At 42.1% G+C, this 24,219-nt stretch overlaps 1 protein-coding gene across 2 annotated transcripts in view; it reads left to right on the top strand.

Moving 5' to 3' along the window:
- The window catches only part of PRDM10 (PR/SET domain 10), a 77,365-nt gene that overhangs the window by 20,690 nt on the left and 32,456 nt on the right, over positions 1–24,219 (top strand). For both annotated transcript variants that reach the window (XM_063138959.1, XM_063138957.1), the window contains 6 exons: positions 1,233–1,397; positions 2,783–2,842; positions 14,630–14,873; positions 15,786–16,027; positions 17,392–17,595; positions 22,486–22,558. In XM_063138959.1, coding sequence (XP_062995029.1) covers positions 1,233–1,397; positions 2,783–2,842; positions 14,630–14,873; positions 15,786–16,027; positions 17,392–17,595; positions 22,486–22,558 — 988 coding nt within the window. The remainder of the gene's footprint in view (positions 1–1,232; positions 1,398–2,782; positions 2,843–14,629; positions 14,874–15,785; positions 16,028–17,391; positions 17,596–22,485; positions 22,559–24,219) is intronic.

Consider the following 24,219-nt stretch of genomic DNA (forward strand, 5'->3'; position numbering starts at 1 on the left):
GAACCTTTTGGACTGACTCAGCCCAGGCTGTAAGAAGTATAAGAGGGCTTCCTGTCTCTATGAAACTTAAGCAACAAGGCCTATCTGATTCCTGGCATGGCCTGTGTTTCTGGTCTTGTTTTCCAGACCTGTCGTCTAGATTATCCTCTGCTCTTAAGTCCTAGCTCCTGGTTCCCAGCTCCTGGTTTATTCTAGACTGCTGCTTGCTGCCTAGACCTGGCAGAAGGGGGGAACCTAGGGCAATTTAGACCAAGGGTCCTTTATATATGATTCCTTAACCCATGCCTTCAAGGTCATAATTAGAAAATACAAGCAAACCCAGGTTTATTATGTCAGAGGTTCTTGCAGAGAACAAACTAATAGTGAAACAGACATATCAAGCAAGCGAAACAACACAAGTAATACTAAAGAAGGTGATTTAAGATGGACAATTAGGATATAACCTGTTTGGTCCAACGATTCTTATGGTTGCTGCCTCCCCTCCCTGCCCCTGGATAAAAGCTTTGTACTTTTACAGCTGCATAAAACATAGAGATTGAATGGGCAGCATTTCTCCTATCGCTACAGCTTCATGCCAGCAAGTGTTGCATTTGTTGGATTTTTGTGCGTCATGAAGCTGATAAAGTAAGGAAAAGGAAAGGAACCTCTCGTGCAAGCACTTGAGTCATTACCGACTCCTATAGGGATGCCTGCTTTCGCTGATGTTTTCTTGGCAGACTTTGTAGCGGGGTGGTTTGCCATTGCCTTCCCCAGTTGTGGCTACCTTTCCCCCAGCTAGCTGGGTACTCATTTTACCGACCTCGGAAGGATGGAAGGCTGAGTCAACCTGAGCCGGCTGCCTGAGAACCAGCTTCCGCTGGGATTGAACTCAGGCCGTGGGGAGAGTTTCGGCTGCAGTAACTGCCGCTTACCACTCTGTGCCACACGAGTCTGATCAACTAACAGAGTCCTTTTTAAGAAAACAAGATGGCAGCTGTTATTGAATGCAGTGGGATTAAATTGATTTCCATCCAAATATTCCAGTTTTAAATGGGTTTCGGCTTGGATACTGACTTATTTCCAATGTCCTATTTTCAATTGATGTAGTCTTTTAGGTTCGACTTCCCCATTCAAATGTGTTTAATTATTTCTGTGCTATTTCTACATGAGTACATTGGACCATTAAGGATATACTTATAAGGAGTATCTTTTTACACAGACCACTTCTTTACATTTATTATCTACCCCTCCAGGTCCACTTTGTCCCTGAAGGTGGAACTGTGGCTCAGATTGTATACAGCGATGATCAGGACCGTCCTTCGCAGCAGGTGGTCTACACAGCCGATGGCACGTCTTACACCTCTGTGGACACTTCGGAGCATACGCTGGTTTACATCCATCCCGTAGAAGGCACTCAGGCATGTGACATCCCACACCCCTGTTTTTGCATACTCATGGCTGCAAAGAGAAATAATTTCATTCAGGACTAGGGCCAGCTGCCTACCAAGCCATGTGAATGCCTAATAGCTCTCAGCTGTGCATAATCATCTAACCATTGGGAAAGGGGGAGTTTGGACTTTTCATTCTAAATGAGAGTGCAGATGTTGTAATCAAAAGCTGCTGGTAGGCTGAAGCCCTGTCCACCTCGTTTGTCTGAACTTGGAAAAAAAATGAAGTTTATTTTTCTCTCTGCAAAAGACAAGTTCAGGATTGGTGTAGAATGTCAGTGTTGCATAGCTCCGCCCATGATGTTGTACATGTGCTGTAAGGCCTTTTCCTCAGTGTCAATGGGCATGGCATAAAAGTAGGGTGACCCTATGAAAAGGAGGACTGGGCTCCTGTATCTTTAACAGTTGTATTGAAAAGGGAATTTCAGCAGGTGTCATTTGTATATAAGGAGAACCTGGTGAAATGTCCTCTTCATCACAACAGTTAAAGCTGCAGGTGCCCTGCCCTCTTTTAAATCTGGTCACTCTAGTATAGCTCCTGCAGCTTTAACTGTTGTGATGAAGAGGGAATTTCACCAGGTTCTCCATATATACAAATGACACCTGCTGAAATTCCCTTTTCTATGCAACTGTTAAAGATACAGGAGCCCTGTCCTCCTTTTCATATGGTCACCCTAGTAAAAGGGAGACTGTCCTCCGTTCTGCAGACATTTGCATTGCATGCTCATTCACTGTGTGTGTGTGCGCGCGCACCTGTGTCGGTATGCACACGCATGGGCAAGCTACTCAATGTGGGCTCACTAGAATGATAAAGTAGGACTTTAAAGTGCTGACTAATATATACATAGATTAGGGTGACCATATGAAAAGGAGCACAGGGCTCCTGTATCTTTAACAGTTGTATTGAAAAGGAAATTTCAGCAGGTGTCATTTGTATATATGGGGAACCTGGTGAAATTCCCTCTTCATCACCACAGTTAAAGCTGCAGCTGCTATACTAGAGTTACCAGATTTAAAAGAGGGCAAGGCACCTGCAGCTTTAACTGTGGTGATGAAGAGGGAATTTCACCAGGTGCGACACGCATACAAATGGCACCTGCTGAAATTCCCTTTTCTATGCAATTGTTAAAGATACAGGAGCCCTGTCCTCCTTTTCATATGGTCACCCTAACATAGATAGTATATTGGAATTAGTTTATTGTTGTGGCCAATGGAAGTGGCATTGCAAAAATGAAATGAAATCACTTGTTTGTCCAGTGTCACTCCCCTAGTAGCAAGGTTGTTCTGTCACTGTGAGTCTCAGGTAACCAAACAGTACTGAGATCCTTTTAATCGTGCTTTATCATTTTGTTCAGACTTTGTTTACAGACCCGTCCCAAGTGACTTATGTCCAGCAGGATGCAGCCACGCAGCAGGTAAGCTCAGCCATTTCTGTTGACCTTACGTACAGCTGTTGATGTCCTGTGGAGAGTTACTTTTCCTGGAGGCAGATTCTACTGCTGTACACCATATTTCATCCTAAATATTTCAAGTTCTCCCTCAGGCTGCAGACAGATGTTTTTCTCCTTCTTCAGAAGTTCCAAGATGGTACGATAGAGCCATTATTGGCCATGGTGTGCATACCCTTTTCTTTTGCTCATTGCTGTATTTAAAAGTATTTTTAGCTGCCTTTTAGGGCTGCGTCCTCACAAAGTGATGTGCAAAAGGAGTGGGACAATAGAATTATTGTGTATAAAGGTGTTTAGTTTAGTTTATTGCTCAATAGCCAAGCAGGCTACCTCAAACTCATAACAAGAAAGAATACAAAATGTCAACCTATTAAGGAACTGAGACTAAGCATAACAATAAGAAAAGAGAAAATATGATAGATCATTGCTGGTTTGTATACTGAAATTATCAAATTAATTAGAATAGCTCAATGTCCTGTGTTATCTTCTATTAAAATAAAAGCCTTCCTCCTCCCTTCAGCAAGTTTAAGAAATGTCGCAAAATAATCTGTTCTAGTCAATTGAAATAATATTTTGTTTAAAGGTGAGTTATCTCGAATACCAGCAGAATACCGAATCCTCAAATCTTAAGTACAATGGGTAGTCCAAACAGCAGAATATAAAGTAGAACCGTCCACAGTACTTAATAAAGTACATCACTACACACACTATTTGTGTTCTCAATTAAAGGTAGCATTGAAAGGGAAGGTCTTTGAAGCCATAAGGACTGAGTGGGGCTAGTCAATTGGAAGGGAGTTCTACTGTGCTGGGGCCACCATTAATAAGGCCCTGTCTGTCTCACCCAATGTTAATGGGCCCCTTTTGTCCTGTTACTGTCTCTGCAAAACCTGTTTGATCAGAGATGATACTGGGGCAGGAAAAGAACATCCCCAATGAATGTGCATGCTTCTTCTGTCTGAAGAAACTCATCTGTCTCCAGCTATCGTCATACAATTCCAGCATGATGGTTATCACAGACACCACAAAATTAAGCAAGTCCTCTTATTCTGGCCAGTTAAAAGGCCAACTAGCATATAAATGATAAGTCACAACATTAGGAATTTTAAGAAGATCACATAACCCAGGCTTGCTGTTCTGAAAAGATATAACAATGTCTTCCATTTAAATGTAGAAAAGAAACCTTTTTATCATTTTATATGTACTCCTACACATTTTAGGAGAGAACCGCATTTCCTCTTTTATAACCATCTGGACTTTTTTCGAGTTTTTATTTGGGATACAACTGTAAAGGCTAAAAATTCCAATTACTTGCTGATGTGTCTGAAGTATATAGTCCTGGTTTCCTGCTTGATGTGCTCACTAGTGTGAAATTGACTAGGAGTAGCATGAAATTGAGGGCTAGGGGATGTGAGGATTGGAGGATGCAAAGGGGGAGGGGGAAAGCATCTCCTTGAGAAGCACTAGCTTCTCATTTAATCTCCTGTGCCTTTGGAAACGGGATGATTCAGGTGGCAAGGCTTGGGATCCTTTTCATTTTAAGCCACTATGTAAAACATAATTGTTTGGAAACAGTAACCCATTTGATAGCTCTGTTAGAGGATTATAAAGTGAGGTAATAAATTTCAGTTTCACATTCTAGAAACTTGTAATACAATCAATGTTTAATTACCACTTGTTGGAGGACACTAAGGTGTGTGTATGTGGGGGGGGGGTTGCACAAGATCTCCACAAATTAATGGTTTAGTGCTTTAGAGCCTTGCTACACACATAGTGACCTGGTTCACATATAACGCTAACGCATGGTTTATTTAACTCATGGGTGTCTGAATTTGGGGTTGATGTGATGTGCGAACACAGGTGTGCTAACAGACCATGTCTGTTAATCACAAACAACCCAAAAGATAACCCTTGGTTTATTGTTGGGTTGTGAACTCTGGACTGTTTAAAGCATGGACTATCATTACTTGTGAACCCAGAACTGTGGGTTGTTCTTTCAGGCTAGAGTGGTGGTGGGCAAGAGTGGTTAAAAACAACAACCCAGCTACTATTTATGGCAGTATTACAGAGTTGCAAAGGCAGTTGAGATACAGGGAGGGAGCAGTCAAAGGAGGAAGGAAGGAAAAAACGCAGGGATTGAGATAATCCCTTGGTAGGACAACAAATCATGCATAGGTTAAATAAACCATAGGCTAGCATTATGTGCAAACCAGGTCCATGTGTAAAGCATTCAGATCCTGACAGTTGTGAGACCGAAGGCTTCCTCCTGGTATCGAAGGAAAGCAGGAAGGGCTTGGTTTACAGTCATACTGAGAGGGAAAGAGAGGTTATGGCCTGGTGGGCTCCTATGATTATCGCTAATCTCACTCATCTAATCTCCCCTGCTCCCCAACTGCTAGAGGAGATTAGCTGAGTGAGATAACTGCAGTGTCTCTTTCCTTTTTAGTATGACTTCAAGTATGAGGCGTCTACAGCTTTCCTTGACAGTCAACTGATGGGAGGAAGCCTTCTGAATTCTCAAAAGTCAGAGCTTGGCTGCTTCTTATCTGGTGAGTGTAATGTGTAGCTAGGCTGTTTGTCCAAAACTAGAAATGTGCGATGCACAGGCCAAAAGAAGAAGAAAGGACCATGTTGCATCCTTTCCACCTGCCAATCCTGCTAAGGCTTCCTCCTTCCCAGTAAAACACAGCAGACCTTCAGGAAGCAAAAGACCCATTTGGTAAGTACCATTGATCTGATCTCTGTTCCAGATCAGGTTCATTTGCCCAGGAACCAAGATTGGATCACTGAGATTTATTAAAGATGTCTTCTGCTTTCTGTAAGCCAGCTCCGTTGTGTACGTAAAAAGCAACAAAGTTGGCAGGTATACTACATTCACTATTCTCCAGTGAAGAAAAGTGGATATCCTTTGTACAGACCTGGGTACCAATTTACAGGGGATGGGGGTGGGGTTACTTCCCGCTATCATCTTCATCCCTTTCTGCAACCTGAAAAGGTACTCTTGAAGATCCCTAGGCCACTGGAACCACTTTTGGGTCTGTGTGGAGGAAATGGGTGACTCTTTTAGTTTCTAAAATATTTTCTAGACAGCATTTCCAAGATAAGCAAAAGAAATGATTGAAATAGCATTGTCAAACAAGGAATAAACACCACTCAGTGTAGAAGGTTTATACAGAATAGAGAAGAGAAGGATCAAGCAACATTGTCCAAATAGAACATTAAAAAATGATGTGGGAGAAATTGAGAAGCAGTCAGCAATGCGTAAGAAAATTGTTCACATACCTTAAAAAAAGAAGAAGATTGGAGCAAAGAGAAAGGCAGTGATAAAAGGGGGCAGGGGAAAACACTGTTCAATTTAATTACAAAAATCAATTCCAGTCCAAAGAAAGATGACATAAAGGTTTGAGGGGGGCGGGATCTGAGAGAACATTTTTTTCTGAATTCGACTAAATTGTTTCTAAATTAGACTAAAGAAATATTTGAAAGTTGTCAAAAAGAAAGAAAGGATGATAACAGTATAAAGACTAAGGCCATGATCCTATGCACACTTACCTGGGGGTAAGTTCCATTGAACTTAAGAGAACTTTGGCTATTGGGGTGGTATAGAAATGCAATAAATAAATTTACATCTGAGTAGACATATGCAGGATTGCAGTGTGAGTATAACTGAAGGAATAGTGAAGGCTGCAATCCTATATAATCCTGGGAGTAAATCCCACTGAAGACATTGGGTTGGATCCCGATGTAGGCGTGTGCAACTGGGCTGGCAGAAGAGGACTTCTCCAACCCTGCCCCCCTCCCCCATGGCAGCCCCTCCAGTCCCCTGCAAATGAAAGACAGAGAGTTTATTTACTTATTTATTTATTACATTTTTATACCGCCCAATAGCCGAAGCTCTCTGGGCGGTTCACAAAAATGAAAACCACAATAAAACAACCAACAGGTTAAAAGCACAAATACAAAATACAGTATAAAAAGCACAACCAGGATAAAACCACGCAGCAAAATTGATATAAGATTAAAATACAGAGTTAAAACAGTAAAATTTAAATTTAAGTTAAAATTAAGTGTTAAAATACTGAGTGAATAAAAAGGTCTTCACCTGGCGACGAAAGGAGTACAGTGTAGGCGCCAGGCGGACCTCTCTGGGGAGCTCATTCCACAACCGGGGTGCCACAGTGGAGAAAGCCCTCCTCCTAGTAGCCACCTGCCTCACTTCCTTTGGCAGGGGCTCACGGAGAAGGGCCCCTGGGGACTTTGCTGAATGGGGTGAGCTATGGTGTGTATTTGAATCCCTGAAAATCTGGCAGAGGTACCTTTCCATGAGAGGAGGCCTTCAGTCTGTAGAAGGCAGATTCTGAATCCAGCCCATTGTAATTTACTTCTGAGTAAACCTGCAGGTCAATAAGTGTGTGCATACACCAACATTAACAGACTGAATACAGGCATTGTAAAATAAATCAGATGTATTATGGAAAAGAAAACATGCTGAACAGATGCATGTTAATTGAGCAGAAATAAGAAAGATGAATGTAGAAAATTACAGCATGACAGAGTTTATTACGACAAGTGTCATGAAGCATCATCTTGAATTTGAATCTGTTTTGTTTCCAATCCTAAAAAGGGAAACAGAAGCATCGGAACAACTTAACAATAACCTGAAAGTTATTATTGATTATTTTATTTTAAAAAAGAATAAAGTACATGTGAATGATTGTCAACATACATCTGCTGTATTGATGTTTTAAAAGTTTGTGTTTTTAAACCATTATTTATTAATTTGATTTGTACCCTGCCTTTCTAGCAAATAATAATAATAATAATAATAATAATAATAATAATAATAATAATAATTCACACTCAAGGTAGCTTACAGGCCAGATCAGACAATGGGTGCAAACCCCTCAGCTGTGGAAACATTAACATAAATTTTACAGTTTTTACAAAAGCAGAAGAAAAAATTACCTTGCAAGTAATGCCTTTTAAATAAGAAAATAAATGTTATAAAAAGATATTTAAAGACATAAGGCTATTAATGGCTACTAGCCCTGATAGTTATGGGCTACCTGCAGGATCCGAGGCAGTAAGCCTGTGTGCACCAGTTGCTGGGGAACATGGGGGGCAGGGTGCTGTTGCACTGTGTCCTACTTGTAGGTCTGTCACCGTGTGAACAGAGTGCTGGACTAGGTGGACCTTCGGTCTGATGCAGCAGGGCACTTCCTATGTTCTTACATAAGCAGAAGTTTTGCATATAATGATCAATATACATAAAAGTTGAGAAGCGATGTGTAGGGTCAAAAGAAAGTTGTGTTTAGTTTACTGTTGAAAGGGAGTGTAACAAAAATGTAGGCAAATATTATATCTATATAAATAAATGACTCCTCCGACCCACAGTCTATACTTCCTGTAGTTGTTGCCACGCTTGTACACGGAGCGTTACAAAATAATTTAACAAAACGAAATGTGCCTAATGTGCAGATCTCACATTTGAGCCTCACAAAGAAACAGCGTATGGACTTGTTATAAAAAGAGAGATCCATAGCTGAATATGGAGAAGGAATTGACACAACCCTCATGACTGAAAAGGACTCCTTCAAATTAGGGGCAGACAGGTTGGACCCAAACTATAGGGTCCAATGTCTTTAAATATGTCTTTAAATATATATTTTTATAAGATATTTTCTGGCCCCAACCAGTTTTACTCTGTAGCGATATGAACTAAGAGCTGCACGCACCGCAGTTTTGTGGAAAGAGTAGGACAACATCTGGGTCTTTCCATCAGTTCCTTTTCTTTAGGCCAGAACAAATAAATCATACCCTGATTCTTTGCCATTTTATCTGTATTATTTCAGCAGATGCATAACAGTAAAGAGATGCTTCAACCTCAAACCCACATCTCCTTGTATGTGGCACATATGTACTTAAAACAGTTTAAGTACGTATGTACTTAAATGCATACTTAAAACAGTTGCATACATGATGCCTTACGTATGACTGATGATAATAAGGAAAGCATACAAGTGCCAGACTGTGTGATCTCTGTATCCTCAGCTCTCTTTCCAAAGGCCCAGCCTAGACATCAACACCGCTGACAAACTGAGAGTTCCCAGGGAGAGATTTCCCGTTTGTTTGTGAATGGTTATCATTTTATTAGAGCAGCTGCTGCCCCTGCAGGTGTTACACATACCCTCTTCCTGTGTGAAATCCCTGATATGCGAAAGCTGCTAAAATAATCATCAAGGTTCCTGCTGTTTTTGGAAAGACCTATTGAATGTTAGCTCTTATAAAGCCTTTGTGTGTTTACCTCTTGATTCGTCTCAACATATGTAAAGGGGCTGAAACAGGAATGCACTAAGGGTATTTTTGCTTGTATGCAGGAGATGCTGTCTTGATACCCTGCAGTGGCAAGTTTTGTGTTAATTCCTCTCTGCCAGCTTGCATGCAAATCTGCTAATGATGCCTTGTGGGTGTGTGCCTGGCAACTGAGGAGAAATCACAGTTAATTTCAGTTCTCGTATTGGATTTCTCTTAGTCACAGTAACCTTATTCCTTGAAGTCTTTTAAAGCAGTGATTTTAGGCTGTTTTGGAAATTAAATTGAAAAAGCTGAGGACAGGGAGAACAGCAATACAAATAAGTAGCAGCTTGTGTGTTTGAAATATTAAATATATCCCTTGAAGAGTAGTTTATTTATTTTATGTTACTTATTATTGCATTTATATCCTGCCTTTTTTCCTGCAATGAAACCCAAGGCGGCATACATAATCTTCCTCCTCTCCACTTTATCCACACAACAACAACCCTGTGAGGTGGGTTGGGCTGAGAGTCTGTGACTGGTCCAAAGTCACCCAGTGGTTTTCCACAGCTGAGTGGGGATCAAAACCTGGATCTCCCGATGCCTAGTCCGACACTCTAGCCACTATACCACACTGGTGTTATAAGACTTTAGGTAGGATGGCCTGGCATTAAGTTTCCTCTAGGGTGGGCATCAGCAACTTGAGGTTTCTCTTCTAAATCTGGTACTCTGAAGGGTCTGCTAAGCCTCCCCCCACCCGTTTTATCAACCCAGAGCGGGGGGGAAAGGATGTAAAGGATTAACAATTGTGGTATGTGGGATTTGGCAACAGGCCGTTGTAGGGAAGATGAAGCATTGAGGCCTTGTTCAACCACCCGGCCTTCTTGAAGTGGGCTCTTTGACAAAATTAGTTTCTGGCTGGAGATGCAATTCATATGTGCTCCCATTGGCTTAAAATGGTATATTGGCAGCTGCAATCAGGGCTGGCTCAATACAGTTTGCTGCCTGAGGTGAAGAACAAGATGAAGCCCCCCCCTCCCGTTCCACGTATAAAAGCTGTCTGGATTAGTAGATGAGTCTGTCTTCAACATTGGAATATGGAAAGTATCCTTCACTGCACCTGAAGGTAGCAGATTAACTTTGGGGGAGCAGAGCAGGCTACATGGCACACAGGTCTCTCCTTCAATACCTTGCTGTTGCCTCCCACCATCTGCTTAGGGTGACCATATGAAAAGGAGGACAGGGCTCCTGTATCTTTAATAGTTGCATAGAAAAGGGAATGTCAGCAGGTGTCATTTGTATATATGGAGAACATGGTGAAATCCCCTCTTCATCACAACAGTTAAAGGTGCAGGAGCTATACTAGAATGACTAGATTTAAAAGAGGGCAGGGCACCTTCAGCTTTAACTGTTGCGACGGAGAGGAAATTTCTTCAGGTTCCCCATATATACAAATGACACCTGCTGAAATTCCCTTTTTATGCAACTGTTAAAGATACAGGAGCCCTGTCCTCCTTTTCATATGGTCACCCTACATCTGCTGCCTGAAGCAGTATATTTTTTTACAGCAGAAAGGAAACCTACACCAGTCTTCAGATAGAAATCGGAGGGACGCTACACACTGTCCCCCAGTGTTTTTGCATTGTTTAAAAAATTGATAACTCATTTCTACCAATTCAGATGCCATTTGAGAGCTGCATTTTAAAATCTCTGAAGGCCCAGCATGTAGGACTAGCTGAACAATCCTCACTGATGGAAATTAGGGTGACCATATGACCGGATTTGCCCGGATTTGTCCGGGTTTTTGATGGCAAATCCGGGAGGGGAAGGGGAAATCCGGATTTTTTTCAAAGAGCAGCTCTAATGGGAATTAACAAAAATGCTTATACCTCTGTCATTTTTTAAGATAAAGACATGAAACTTGGCACAATGGTAGCTCTTAGGAAGGGCTTTAGTCATACCAAATTTGAAACAGATCCATTCATCCATTGATTTTTTAGGAATTTTTTAAAAATTGAGGTTTTAAAATTATTATTTTTTAAACCATCATTTTTAAAGATAAAGAGATGAAACTTTGCACCATGAAAGGATTTAGGTAGAGCCTTAGCCACACCAAATTTGAAACAGATCCGTTCATCCATTGATTTTTTAGGATTTTTTTAAAATTGAGGTTTTAAAATTATTATTTTTAAAATCGTCATTTTTAAAGTTAAAGAGATAAAACTTTGTACCATGATAGGATTTAGGTAGAGCTTTAGCCATACCAAATTTGAAACAGATCTGGGGCCAGTAGCAAACCCTGTTAACAACAATAGCAGCTTTCAATGAGTGAAGATACAGTCAGAAAAGATATTTGAGGGAAGGGGAGAATGTAACACAGAGACTATAGCAAAAGCTTCAAAGTACAACAAAACCTACAAAAGTAGGAGAATCTCTCACTTGTTCTTTATTTCAGTGATTTTAACATTAAGATGTTATGTAGAACAGATTTGTCTTAAATGTGTGCTGTAAAATCAGACATGTGACCAAGGCTATGTTCAGGTGAGCACGCCCCCTTGGTACTGGACACGCCCCCTTGGGGGCGACCATGTTGTCCTCCTTTTTGGTTTCCAAAATATGGTCACCCTATGGAAATGCCACAGCACTTATACACTCTTACTACGAAGTAAGTCCGATTGGACTCAGTGGGGCTTACTTCTGAGCAGGCCTGCATAGGTTTTGTTGTAACATACTAAGGGAGCAATCCCGTGGCTCCTAAATAGCATCTACGCCTTTGCTGCTCCTCCTGCTCTTCATAGGGTGATCATAAGCCTCTGAATTAGGGCACAAACTCATAGGCTTGCACCTTAGCAGTATTTTCTTTTCTTCTTTTTCATTGCTGTTGGTTTTTGTAGAATTTATTAGAATTATTGTTTGCGCACGTAAGAACATAAGTGCCATGCTGGATCAGTCGAAGGGTCCATCTAGTCCAGCACTAAGTTCACACAGTGGCCAACCAGCCACTCATAAGCAGGACATGAGTCCAACAGCACCTTCCCACTCATGTTTCCCAGCAACTGTTGTACGTTAGGCATACTGCCTCTGATACTGGAGGCAGTTAAACCATCCAGAGTCAGAAATCCTTTGTTGATCTACCATAAGCCACCCGGAGATCTGCCAGTCCATCCCCACCCTAGAACATACCCAACATTTCCCTGCGGCAATACAGGAGCTGGGGCTGGATTGGCAGTGATAGCCAAGCTACATTTCAAAATGCTTGCCTGCTATTACTGACCTTCTTATTGAGGAACCTCAAATAATCTTCAGTGGAACCTTCAAAGTTGCCCAGAATGTAGTTTTAAAAAAACGTTGAGAGTGGATTGTGCCCAGGAGGGTGTGCGTTTGTAGTCATACGACGCCCTTGTAGAATTCTCTTATTTTGTGCAATATTTAGCATCTCAGTAATCTGTTATAAACACCAGCAGAAGCTCACAAGCTTCTTGCCCTTACAGTCGACAGTGAAGATAATCTTGAATACATGTGTGGCAATGCTGTGTGAACTCTCAGAAGCTAGAGTTCTAGCAGCCAGTGAGTGGGGACTTCAGTGGTCTGTATCACTCCTCCCAGCAGGCCTAGAAGAAGCGGGAAAAGGCAGCATAAGACATATATCTTTGATGTGAGTAATTTATTTAGATTGAAGAATTTTGCATAATTTGTTCATTTTGTGATTATTATTTTTAAAGCACAATTTTGGCTTCCTTGGCCCAGAATTTGGATTCATTATTTTTAAAAAATGCAGAGTGTACATAGCCTTAAATCACTGTTCAAATATTTCCTTGAGATTTTACTTAGAAGACTTAGGAAGCTATTGTATGCATGTTTCGACAGAAAAAAGTCCTACAACTCCTGGCTGGGAAATGCTGGGAGTCGTAGGACCTTTTTCCATCAAAACATACATAAGACTGCAACTTCATTAAAAAAATAATAATCGTAATGCTTTGTGACTAGTTTTTGATAGCCTATTTTTTAGGCTGTCTTAGGGCAGTTTTCGCCCACATTGTACTGACTTCTGCCTGCTCTGCAGTGCACTGTGGGCATTTAAGTCTTCTCTTCGTAGAAAATAAAATATAATGTTCCTTAAAATTAGAGCACTCGTTGCCCCTGAGCGGTGATGAGGTTGCTTTTTTGTTATTAAGGTTTTAGATTTTAATTAGCTGGTTTCTTAACCGAACTCTATGCTTTAAGTGCGTTGGGTGTTGTTTTCTCTTGCTTTCATCAAGTGAGAAAATTATAGGCAGCATCGTTTTAAGGGCACATTTTAATGTCAAACTAATTAAAGCAGAAAATGGAGACCCAGGGTGGCTTCACTTCAAGACAGAATAAGAAAAGCGGGATGTTGACTTGCCAAGAGCCTTTATGAAGATTCAAAGGCTTGCGGATTAAATGCATTCTTTTTGCTGGTCTCCGTCTTACTATTAGCATGCTGAATACTTTCACAGTATTCAGCATGCTAAGTTAAGTTATACATTGGCCCTGTAAAGGCAGCCCCTGATCTGTACTCACTTTACAAAGAAGGAAACTGAGGCTGAGATGCATATAAGGATTTGATCCCACCTTCCCCCAAGCCAAGTTTGACACTCTGTGCATCCTCAATCTTCTTACATGTTACCTTATAGTTGGTGGATATTTTCTCATGCACTTGAGTTGATCAATGTGGAGAGTGAAGTAGATGAGATGTGAGCCCACGTGTGGCCAGAAAAGTGGCAGTGTGGTTGGTGATATACAATAGTCAGATTACAGCCCAGAGCTCCTGCCAAACCCTTTCAACATTCCAAGCCGGCAGTAGAGGATTCAGATATTATTATTATTATTATTATTATTATTATTATTATTATTATTATATTTATTTGTATCCTGCCTTTTGCCCAATACTGGGCCTCAAGGCAGTCTTACAAAGTTGAAAACATACGTTGTAAAACCTAGGAAAAGAAATGAAAACAAAAAACCCCACAATGTTTAAAATACACAACAAAATTACAAGTCATTAACATAGATGGAGGACCAAATTACTCTCCAAAGGCCTGCTGGAACAAACAAGTTTTAGCCTGCTTCCGAAAGCCCATCAAGGAGGGAGCCAGTCTAGCTTCCCCAGGAAGAGAGTTCCAGAGCACCGGAGCAGCCACCGAGAAGGCCCTCTTCTCCCATGTTCCCACCAAGCACACCTGTGAAGAAGGTGGGACTGAAAGAAGGGCTTCTCCAGAAGATCTCAAAGCACGGGCAGGCTCATAAAGGAGAATAAATTTACAATTAGAAATAAATAAAGTTAATCCAGTGCACATACCTAGTTGGTTTTACGAATTAAAACAAAAGGAATAGGGAAAAGAATCAAGCATCTTGCATCAGATAGTTAGCAGGATATGATCATTATTCTTTTCTGGTTGGCTGTTCTGAGTAACATCACATTGTTCTGAAACTTTTTTTCAGGTGTCAATACCAGTGCACAGCCAGGTTTTGCCTCCTATGGAGGCCGTGGATGATCCTGGTCCTCTAGAACCTTTGCACAACCCAATGGGTAGTATGGAAGCAAAAGAGGAAAACGATGAGGATGAGGATGATGAGGATGATGAAGAGGATGAAGAAGAGGAGGAGGAGGAGGAGGAGGGGGAAGATACAGACATGGAAGAATGGGACCCAGATCCACCCCGCCCCTTTGACCCCAATGACCTGTGTAAGCACACGAGGAAGTTGTTCATTTTTGTCTTGGCCTATTCTCTTTTGTGTTGGTTTACCACTGCAATTTTTGAATGGATCCTAAATCACTTGATTTGAATTGTACTCTTCTGGGATCTGCTATAGAATTGGCTTCGGTCTCTCACCAGAGAATAAACATCCAAGATGCAGCACGGGGAGTGATGAAATTGCTACCACAGAGCTAGAGATTGCACCAGGGACAAGCTCAGTCAACTGCTCCTACTGGTTCAAGGCAGTGCTGCACTGCACAGGATCCAGCACAAAGCTACCAGTGCTGGCATAAGGGGATGCTTCCTCCGCAGCACTAGAGGCAGAGGGGAAAAATGCAAATGGGCTTGGGCATCTGAGCTGCTCCCCATTCCTTCCCAAATCAGGAGCTCTTTGGGGCAAGGTGGCTCCGTTAAAAATAAATTGCCAAGTTCCTCAGTAATGGACATGGGAAGATGGAGAAGAGAAAGTCAGTCTCCATCTTCCCTGCCCCACTGATCCAAGTGCTTTTGAATTAGATTGATTTAAACAAAGGGACAGTCCTTCATAGCCCATGAGATTGTGATGTTCTGCTGCAAGGGGTAATCCTCTCAAATAATGGATGTCCTTTAAAACAGAGGTGAGAAGAAAGTAGATCTGATGTTTTGGACCAACTCCCAGCATTCCTGAGGATTGGCCATGGTGGCCTGGGCTTCTGGGAGTTAAAGTCCCCAAACATCTGGAGAGCTACCTTGTGTCCATCCTTGCTTTAGAAAACAGAACATGTAGCTATTCTATATGTGGGGGACATGGGTTGCAAATATTTGGTTTAGCTTTGCTGCTTTCTGCGACTTGTTTTTCTTGTATGAATGAATGTGGGGTTGTGTCATGAATCTCTTTCCTTTCTATCTATGCCTTTCAGGGTGTGAAGAGTGCAATAATGCACATGCCTCGGTTTGCCCCAAACACGGACCCTTGCACCCAATCCCAAACCGGCCAGTGCTGACAAGAGCAAGAGCCAGCCTCCCCTTAGTGCTTTACATAGACCGATTCCTGGGAGGCGTGTTCTCCAAACGACGAATTCCCAAGCGCACCCAGTTTGGCCCTGTGGAAGGACCCCTGGTTAGGCAATCAGAACTTAAAGACTGCTATATCCATCTCAAAGTAAGAGTGCACCACCTATATCCTATGCAGCCTACATGTTGTGAGAAACACATTTTGTTCTGTACAGTAATTTCTCTGAAAGGAATTCTGTGTGCCCACAAGAAATCGAAACATAGCCTCACATCTATATGCATTTAGTGCAAACATATAAGAGACAAGGGCTATTTCTACACCTGCCTTTTACCCTGGGAGCGTCCCGGGATCATCCCTGTGCATCCAAATGACACACAGGGGATCCCGGGAGCAGGCAGGGACGATCTCTTCATTTCCCTGGGGTAACCCTTAGGTGTAGAAAGGGCCAAGGTGCACATAAACCATGAAATCTCAAAAGCATCTTTGCATTCGTTACGCAGGAGGGGACATAATGACCAGAAACAACAAAAAGTGTTGTACTACCTTGAAGGCAGCTGGGCCCTCCAGATGTTTTGGCTTACATCGCCAATCATCCTTCATCATTGGGGCTGATAGGAGTTGTAGGAGTTGCATCAACACAAGGTGATGCTCTGAGAACACTAGCTGATAAGCAGTTTCCTTCATTATTTCAGACATGTTTATGTTGATTTTTTTTTCAGGTGATGTTTGGTCCCATTCTTTGGTCCCTGCCTAGTTTAAGAATGTCTTGACTCTAAATTAGACTGACTTGCTGCAGCTTTTCTAAAACAGGTCTCAGAAATCTTAGGTTGGACAGACAAAGTATAGGGGTACACAAAAACTACCTTTAGCTGTCCTACTCAGGACTCTATACATTTTATAGATCTTAACCTGTTGGTTGTTTTATTGTGGTTTTAATTTTTGTGAACCGCCCAGAGAGCTTGGGCTATTGGGCGGTATAAAAATGTAATAAATAAATAAATAAATAAATAAATAAATAAATAAAATAGGTACATCCAATCCTTGTAGGATATCACATGTGAGATCATCATTGTTTATAGTTTATGATGCAAGCCAAAAAGGATTGGTGTCACATTTTTCAGTGTTCAGCAGCTTCATGCTCTGTTTTCTCCACATTTTTCCTAATTATCACAATTTATTTATTTATTTATTTATTTATTACATTTCTATACCGCCCAATAGCCGGAGCTCTCTGGGCGGTTCACAAAAATTAAAACCATTCAAAGTATAAAACAACAGTATACAACAGTATAAAACCATAATATAAAATACAATATAAAAGCTCAACCAGATAAAACAGCAGCAATGCAAAATTACAAATTTAAAACCATGTTATTTAAAATTTATAGATTGTTAAAATGTTGGGAGAATAAAAAGTAAAATAAAATTTATGATAAAATAAAAACTGTTTCTTTATTACTAGACACATCACACTGATCTGCTTTGTGCATATATATTTAATTTTGCCTTAGGTGTCCCTGGACAAAGGTGACAGGAAAGACCGGGACTTACAGGAGGATCTCTGGTTTGAGCTATCCAGTGAGGCTCTTTGTAATTGGATGATGTTTGTACGCCCAGCCCAGAATCACCTGGAGCAGAACCTAGTAGCCTACCAATATGGCCATCATATTTATTACACTACAATTAAAAACGTTGAGCCCAAACAGGAACTAAAGGTATGGGGCAGTCTTCATTATATACCTCCTTTTTGCAAAGTGAAAACGGGTTGATTTTTTTTTTTCAAGCTTCCCAGCCTGGTAGAAAGTCTCTTTATCAGTTCACTATGCTTTGGTGAAAGGGGTTGATAGCACTATAAAAAGCCTTGAGTTGCTAGCTTGCAGAGGCTCCTCAGTGAAGGCAGTGAAGAACCACCTGCATGGTTCCATTTCCTATGGCACATCCTGTCCTCTCTTCTTTAAAAACATGTCCTATTTCTTTATGGACTATACATGGCATGGAATAAAAGTACTCGTCTCTGGTTTTACTGTACCTTTTAGCTGGCCTGGTCCTCTGCCTGTTTCGGATGCTGTGATAGTTTATTGTGTGCATCTACTGAGCAAACCTGTCCTCCAGGAGACCGAGTTTATTTTATTAATTTTGTTGAACTAAGGCTGCAAGTTGTAATTAGTAGATTGATCATCTAAAGCTTTGTTGGTTAATCAGTGGGGGCCAGTTTTATTCAGTGTGGCAGGTAGTTAAGGGCACACATTTATTTTTGCAGGCTCTGTTGTGTCTCTCATGGCTAGGGATGTATGAAAAATTCGTTTCAGTTCATCTTTGATCAGGAATTGCCTAGTTTGCATCTTCCAGTTTGATCACGGACTCGGACATAATCTGCTGTCAAAGTCCGTATATTTCCTTTTGTTCAACAGCAGGTGTACTTTTGAAAAATGCACACAAATACGCTTTAATCAATGCGAGAAGAATATGTACATTTCCAAGATGTGCATAATTGATGTGTACATTTGGAAAAATATACATGAAAATATGGATGGATTTTCATGCAAAAAGAAAGAGAAAAAACAAAGCTTGCAATGTGATACGGACTCAAATTGGAGAATTTCAGCAAATTTGGGTTTTACTGATTCGCTCATCCCTATTATGGTTTGCAACCACAGTTCAGATAATGACTTCATTCATGGTTTGTTTTAATCAGGAAGGGATTGGGGGAGGGAATGTTATGGAGCAGGCAGGGCGGAGTGTGGTGGGGAGGCAGAACCATATGAACATGAAGTTATTACTAACTAGTTTATTACTGTTATTAATATTTATATACCGTCTGTTTTACTAAAAACGTATGGTATATCTGTATCAGTCCATACAGTGATTGTCTGAATGATACTCAGGGCTTGGTTTATTCAATCACTGTTCCTGTGGTTCTTGTTCTGACCCAACCACCCAGATTTTGCAATGGAGGAATTCCAGGGTGTCTTGGTCATGCAGTTTGTTGTCTGTATAAAATCCCTTTCAGGTAGGGATGTGCTCCGCTTCTAATCGGACCGGAGAAGCAGTAGCGGAGCGGGGGGCTTCGCCTGCCCTTAAGGCGGAGGCGAAGAGGATTGGGGGGCCGGCGGAGCGTGGCGAAGAGGATCGAGGTGAAGGCGGATCCTTCGCCTCGATCCGGAGCTCCGCCGGAAAGGTAAGTGGGGTTTACCGGGCCCTGCCGCTGTTGCTGTCGCCCATGCGGCGACAGCAGCAGGGCCCGGTAACGCCCCCCGCCCTCCTCTCCCTTACCTGCCTCCGTCCGCGGTCCGTCAGTGTCTCCAATTGAGCCCGTGGTTCCAGCAGGATGTCTGGGCCGTGCGGCCCAGACTTCCTGGTGGAACCACGGGCTCAATTGAAGACGGCGACGGACCACGGACGGAGGCAGGTACGGCCCCCCTCCTCCTTACCGGGCTCTGCCGCTGTCGCCGCATGGGCGGCGATGGCGGCAGGGCCCGGTAACCCCCCCCATGGGGGGGGACCGGAGCTCCGATCCGGATCCGGAGCTCCGAGCGGAGCGGAGTGGGCACAGGCGGAGTGGGGGCGGGGCTGAGCGGGCCGATCCGAAAATGGCGGATCTTAAAGTGAAGCGGAGTGGGGGGTCCGTGCACACCCCTACTTTCAGGCCATTCTGGGATTGTGAACTCCACCCATTGGAAATACCAGCCTAGCCATTAATGTGATCACTTGTGCTGAGGTGAAAGGAGGAGTGGGTCAGCAGATTTTGATCTTGCTTGTATCTGCTGGCTCTCTGCTTGCTTCAGCCACTGTTGCCATTTGAACATGTAAGCAAATTGGAAGGTGCAATGAGTCTGGTGTAAAATTGCCTGTGTCAATCGGCCCTACGGCTATCATGCATCTAGGATAAAAGATTTAAAATGAATGTTCACTGAAGCAGCTTAGTTTACTTTTAATTCCTTCTTCCTCTTTTCCTTTGTGGCACTTTTGCTTTGCCTGCCCATGAATGTGATTGGTTTTTCCCCAAGTCTAGGGCCTTTCAACTAACAAGGTGCCATTTACTTCAATCAGCGTACCTCTGAGGTTTGCAACCTGGCCTGTGCGTGCAATGATCTGATTTTTTTCTGCTTGTGATTCCAATCATCGTGAAGTTATTTTTATCTCATGCTAAAAACAAATCAAGTGGAACTTAGAAGGGACAGTTGGGAGAATAGCTTTTTATGTTAAGCTTACATCTTGAGAACTGGAGGGCAGTCAAAAGATGAGTGCCTGCCATCTGGGCTTTTCCTGCTTCGTGCAGCCTTCCCTTTCTCTTCTGTCTCGTCTCCTAATCTTGGAAGCACTTGAAATGGCCAGGACAAATCAAAGGCGAAACCCCTCATTTTATGCATTATTGATTGATTTGATTTGTAGCCCAACCTTTCCACCAAGGAAATGGCACTCAAGGTAGCTTACAATGATAGATAAATAAAAACTTGATTAAAACAATAATAAAATAAATGCATTAAAAACACAACAATAACAGTAAGCAGCACCCAGCCCAACAGGCCTGCTTACATGTTAAAAGCTTGCTTTTAAAATAAAATAATAAAAGTGTCTTTGCCTATCAGTGGAAGAACAACAGAGAGTAACCCTTAAGAACGTAAGAAGGGCCATGTTGGATCAGACGAAGGTCCATTTAGTCCAGAATTATGTTCACACAGGGGCCAACCACATGCCCACGGGAAACCCACAGGCAGGAGGACATGAGTGCAAAAGCACACTCCTGGCCATGTTCCTCAGCAAATGGTGTATATAGGCCTTCTGCCTTTGATACTGGAGGTAGCATATAGCCATCAGAACTAGTAGGCATTTCTAGCCTTATAATCCAACCTTCCCTTCCTTGGCAGGAAGTTCCACCTCCTGGGAGTGGCCACTGTGAAGACCCTCTCTCAAGTTGCCACCAAGCGCTTCTCTGAAGGTGTCAGTACTGAGAAAAGGGCTTGCTCCAAATATCTTAAAACCTGGGCAGGCTGATAGGAGAGAAGGCTGTGTTTCCAGAAGCCTGGTCTTGAGCAGTACAGCGCTTTCTAGGCCATCAGAAGCACTTTGATTTGTTTCTGGCAGTTCTCATGTGCAAGATCTTGACAGGGCCAAGCAGGAATCTGTAGTGTGTGATACAGCGTCATCCCCTATCATCCCCATCCCTACTCCCAGTCCACAATATGGTGGGGATGATGCTATTTTGACCAACCAAGTTGTTGTCAGGATAATCTGGGCCATATTATACATTACGCTGCAGCTGCACGTAGCATAGCCTGACAGACCCTTTTCCATAGCAAAGCATCCTTGGGAGAAGGCACTTTGCAGCGGAGAAGGGGATAATTTGGGGCCAGCAGCTTTCCCCTGACACCTCCCTCCTTCCACCACCTCCTGTGCTTTTCCTCTCACCGGTGTTCTGGATCTGTGTTTACCTTGTTTGGAATCCTTGCATAAACACAGCTATTATTTCTATTCGTATTATTTAATTCCCCCCCCCGCAAATGTTTTAAAATTGTTTTATCTGAGATTGTGTGAAAACCTAAAACCCAAAATGTAAAATACTGCTTTTTCCAGTATTACCTGTGACATTTTGAAAAGTGCTTCCCCGCCCCCTCACACACGCTTTTCGTTGCCGTGGCAATCAGGGAATGAGGATGTGTGATGAAAATTGAGCCACTCATCCACACTTTCTCTGTCATGCAGCATGTGAAATAAGGTGAAAGAAATGCCCATAGGAACAATCTTTTAAGAATATTCATGGCTCAACACACCTAAAAGGCTTCTTGCTACTTGGACAGAAATTCACACTTGCTTACAAAGGCATATGTACTTGAATTGATCTCATTCCCTTTCATGTCAGACATATATAAAATGAATAATAAAATGCTAGATGCTGCTGATTCAGATCAGTGTGGTATAATGAACAGAGTGCTGGACTTGGACCTTAGAATCATAGAATCATAGAATAGCAGAGTTAGAAGGGCCTACAAAGCCATCTAGTCCAACCCCCTGCTCAATGCAGGAATCCACCCTAAAGTGGATTCCTGCAGCGAGACTTGGGTTTAAATCACTGCTCAACCATGAAGCCCTCTCAGTGAAACTGGACCAGATGTTGGCTGAGTTCAGAAAACACGATAACCCACTTTCAAAATTTGAGAATGGGTTGACTGTGCGCTGTGGTTGAACCATGGGGCGTTGTTGAAACATGGGTTATCATGTTGTCTGAACACAGCCACACTAACAAACCGTGGTTTGTTAAACACAAACAACCCATGAAGAGAACTCATAGTTTATTGTTGGACTGTGGATTGTTCATGGTTAACAACATATCTTACATTTCAACAACAACCCATAGTTCAATGACAATCTGCATTCAACCTATGCTCAACACTTGAGTGGGGGTTATTGTGTTGTCTGAACCCACTATTTCTTAGTATAAACTCACAGGGTTGTTGCAATGATAAAACAAGATAAACTAAATGAATGGTGCCCCAATCGCCTTGAAGGAAAGGCAGGATTCAAATGTGATAGAGAAATTGTTAAATATGTTAGCTTTTATAAATCTCAAGGGAATTTCTGTTTAATCCCTTGTGTGTCTGTTGCAGGTGTGGTATGCTGCCTCATATGCAGAATTTGTCAATCAGAAGATCCATGATGTATCAGAGGAAGAAAGGAAAGGTATTACCCTCTTATTTTTTCTATGGAAGTTTAAAATGAGATTATATTCTAATACTAAAAGCTGATGCAATTGGGCATGTATACTTGCAGCTAGACTCAAATAATAATTTGATCTATGTTAAGGCTGTATTGTCAAGCTTTGTAGTTAAATACATTTCTGCACAATAGTGCTGTATGTACACAACTCCCCTGTTAAAACAGCTCCACTGGCTTCCAGTCTGTTTCCGGGCACAATTCAAAGTGCTGGTTATGATCTATAAAGCCCTATATGGCTCAGATCCAGGTTATTTGAAAGACCGTATTCTCCCTTATGAGCCTGCCCGTGCTTTAAGATCTTCTGGAGAAGCCCTTCTTCCAGTCCCACCATCTTCACAGGCGCGCTTGGTGGGAACATGGGAGAGGGCCTCCTCGGTGGCTGCTCCAGTGCTCTGGAACTCTCTTCCCGGGGAAGCTAGGCTGGCTCCCTCCTTGATGGGCTTTCGGAAGCAGGCTAAAACTTTTTTGTTCCAGCAGGCCTTTGGAGAATAATCTGGCCCTCCATCTATGTTAATGTCTTATAATTTTGTTGTGTATTTTAAACATTTATGGTTTTGTTCCCCCCCCCCCCAATGTATGTTTTAAACTTTGTAAGGCCGCCTTGAGGCCCAGCATTGGGCAAAAGGCGGGATACAAATAATAATAACAATAATAATAATAAGTTAGTATAGGGTGACCATATGATAAGGAGGACAGGGCTCCTGTATCTTTAACAGTTGCATAGACAAGGGAATTTCAGCAGGTGTCATTTGTATATATGGGGAACCTGGTGAAATTTCCTCTACATCACAATAGTTAAAGTGCAGCAGCTATACTAGAGTGACGAGATACAAAAGAGGGCAGGGCACCTGCAGCTTTAACTGTTGTGATGAAGAGGAAATTTCACCAGGTGCGACATGCATACAAATGACACCTGCTGAAATTCCCTTTTCAATACAACTGTTAAAGATACAGGAGCCCTGCCCTCCTTTTCATATGGTCACCCTAAGTTAGTAGAGACTCCCTTTTTGTGACGTACTCGGTAATAGCTGTAGTTGACAAATGTGGCATGCAACTGAAGTACCCAAATCATCGTTTATTGTTGTCCCCCGCCTCGATCAAAATGGAGAGGCAGGCAAGAATTATTATTATTATTATTATTATTATTATTATTATTATTATTATTATTATTGCCCTCTGAGTTCCCACCATTATGATGGATGGTGTACAGCCACTGTCATCCTGATTCCTTACCCACACACAAATTGCTGGAAAAACGAATATAGATTGTAGTTGCTTTGCTAAAAGATTCTGATGGATAGTAAACCTTAGAAATCCAGCCTGATCTATAGACTGTGTTCTTCGTTTTCTGTGATCAGCTGTGGCACAGAATTCTCATTCTTGAGCATGTCCACTTGCTTTAAACAAACATGCAAGTGACTAGTTCTCATGACTGAGATATGTTTGAAAATGTGCTGACCCTGGGCGTAATCCACCATACACATTTATATGCATTTACCATGTATTTCTAGCAATTTGTGCTTCAACAGTATTCAGTGGGCTGTACCCCATATATCTCCCAAACTGCAGTAGCCAGGGTGAATACTGGGTGAAAACTTCAAGATTTTCTGGTTCCTCCTCTTAGC

This window comes from Elgaria multicarinata, chromosome 12 (assembly GCF_023053635.1).
Source record: "Elgaria multicarinata webbii isolate HBS135686 ecotype San Diego chromosome 12, rElgMul1.1.pri, whole genome shotgun sequence".
NCBI lineage: Eukaryota > Metazoa > Chordata > Lepidosauria > Squamata > Anguidae > Elgaria > Elgaria multicarinata.